The sequence below is a fragment of the Penaeus vannamei genome, chromosome 41 (assembly GCF_042767895.1).
Source record: "Penaeus vannamei isolate JL-2024 chromosome 41, ASM4276789v1, whole genome shotgun sequence".
NCBI lineage: Eukaryota > Metazoa > Arthropoda > Malacostraca > Decapoda > Penaeidae > Penaeus > Penaeus vannamei.
Genome location: NC_091589.1, coordinates 46,713 through 49,212, shown reverse-complemented (window position 1 = coordinate 49,212; position 2,500 = coordinate 46,713). Strand labels below are relative to the sequence as shown.

General features: G+C 39.6%; 1 protein-coding gene across 5 annotated transcripts in view; it reads left to right on the top strand.

The window, feature by feature from the left end:
* LOC113806152 (vascular endothelial growth factor receptor 1) overlaps positions 1–2,500 on the top strand; it is a gene marked incomplete at its 3' end in the record, with an annotated part of 67,272 nt that overhangs the window by 38,308 nt on the left and 26,464 nt on the right. For all 5 annotated transcript variants that reach the window (XM_027357272.2, XM_027357271.2, XM_027357268.2 and 2 more), the window contains 2 exon segments: positions 772–831; positions 1,118–1,238. In XM_027357272.2, coding sequence (XP_027213073.2) covers positions 772–831; positions 1,118–1,238 — 181 coding nt within the window.

Genomic DNA, 2,500 nt, shown 5'->3' with positions numbered 1-2,500 from the left:
TCATTATCACTTGATTATCATTCCGGCTGCAATGGTACCGCGGTAGCTGCTGGAGGCAGGAGGGCGGGTCACCTGAGACTGCCGTCGAATCCCTCCCGGGATCGAGGCTGGGAGCGGGATCCGTCTAAAACGTCACCATTGTAGCCTTTGTTCATTATTCTTTATTATTTCTATTATTATTATCATTGCTATTATCATCATTGTTATTAGAACTTTCATCATTACCCTCATCTTCAGCATTACTGCTGTTGATCCTCATCACTATTGTTATTATTTGCAGTCATAATCATTCTCCTTATATTTGTATCATGACAATCCGATACCTTTTGTCATTATGATCTTGCTGAGGTTCCTTTCAATTCACCTTCGTTTGGTTTCATCAAATCCACATTCTATTTTTATATATATAATTCTGACACTTTCTCTTTTATTTATTTTTTTTTTTCATTAATTTGTCTGAATATAATGTTATTAGATTTTCACTATTGGCAATATTATTTCTTATTTATTTTTGATATTGTTGCCATTATCATTATTATTTTTTTTGTTATGGTTATCATTGCTATTGTTCTCTTGCTTATTATTGTTGTTAGGATTATTATCACTATTAATATTGTTATTATCATCATTATTATCATCATTGCCATCATCATCCTCATCATCATCATCACCATTGCTATTTGTTACCGTGATTGCTCTTATTGCTGTAGCTACTATCTGTGTCGTTATTATTGTCATTACTGTCACTTCTTTAACTTTTGTTTTTTTCAGGATACTTATGAAGAGGTCTACGACGTCGGCCACCCCATGCCCCACGTCGCCATCTTGGTGGTAAGGATCAGAGGAATTAGGAAGGAGAAAAAGTGCGGATGGGAGGAGTGGGGGGGAGGAAAAGGTGGAAGCTTGTGTTTGATTTTCGAGAGAGATGCAAACAGACAAGCAGGCAGAAGTGTAGATAGATAAGTGGAGAGAGAAGTGGTATTCTGTTTCCCTTGCAAAATGCAATCTGTATAAACCTGAACCAACTTAACAGCAGGAAAGTATCCCTGCCCATTTACATCGTCCCTTGTTTAGCTCATGCCCGCCCTCTCACGCCTCCCCCGCTCCCTTTCCTCAGATGAGCAACATGAACTACACGGAGGTGGGCTACTACATGTGCCTCTTCAACACCTCCGACCGCCCCGCCACTCCCGATCCTCAGAGCCCCGACATCGCCTCCATCTACGTCTATGTCAAAGGTAAGGTCGGCCTGCTGCTTCTTCAGGAGAGGAGGAGAGGGGAGGGAATCCCGGAATGGCTGAAGGTTTCTTTTCCTGTTTCCTGTGTTAATTGTTCATGGACGGACGCTGGGAATTTCCGCGACTCTCCAAGGAGGCCACAGGGAACCTCAGTACGTCGACTCGCGGTAAAAAAAAATGGCTAGATTAATTTCACTAATGAAAGTAACTTTAAGAATATTTTTTCCCCCTCACCGTAAGAAAAGACCAAATAAAAACGGTCTCAATCAATTTGTAATGATAATGCCAGTCTCCCTGCCTATGAGAGAGAGGGATCGTTGGAAATGCAATAACGTACTGACGACAAGCTCATTGGTAGGGAAATCATAATCAAGCAATATTTTACACATTTTATTGGGCCAACAATGTGGAGTCATTTCTTTGCGTTTTCTCCCCTGGACTTCATGGTAATCAATTGAAACAGGGAAAATATGTTTTTAAAGCTAACGTTATTTTTCTGGCCAATTTTGTGAAGTAATACCAAACAAGAATATTTTCACTTACGGTAAAGATGAATCACTGCCGTTACGAAATAAGAGTAGATAACCTACGCCCTTATTCGGATACTCCATATTAGGCGAGAAATGATGATCCTGTTCCGAATCCTTCCGAAGCGTACCAGCTGCAAGCCGGGCAGAACTCTGAATCCTGAACTCACTGAAGGATCATTAAGAAACGTCTGCAGCGCCAACAGCTGTCATTCGTGGCGGGTGCCTTGTGGGATTAGAATGCTCAAATATCTAAAACATTTTTAAATCTACCAATGAATAAAGTAAAAAAAAATATTAGTAAAAATAAATAACAAGAGATATATTACAATTCTAAACATCAATAATGTGCTTTAGAATCAAAATTTGAGGACTGGTTTTGTGTTAATCCGTTCGCAATCATTCATTTTGACCTCATTACGCATATTGACATTAAACCGTTTGCTATAGAAAAATATAATGGCTAATAGGCCATGAAGATGTTACGCTTTGAGTGCAGGTAAAACTCTAATAGGCCTCTGATCCCGAGGAAAGAATGGGCAATGTAAGTGACTTTAGAGGGGTCGATAACAGCAGATTATGTTCGCGGTTTTCATGGATATATTCCGTAGATTTTAAAAGCCTGAAAATAAGATTGCCTCCTCTGCGCCTGGAGTTATGCCAGCAACTTTAATATCGTGCTTCTTATTATTGTATACATTCATGATTTTCAACGGCGCATCTTCATGGAAATGT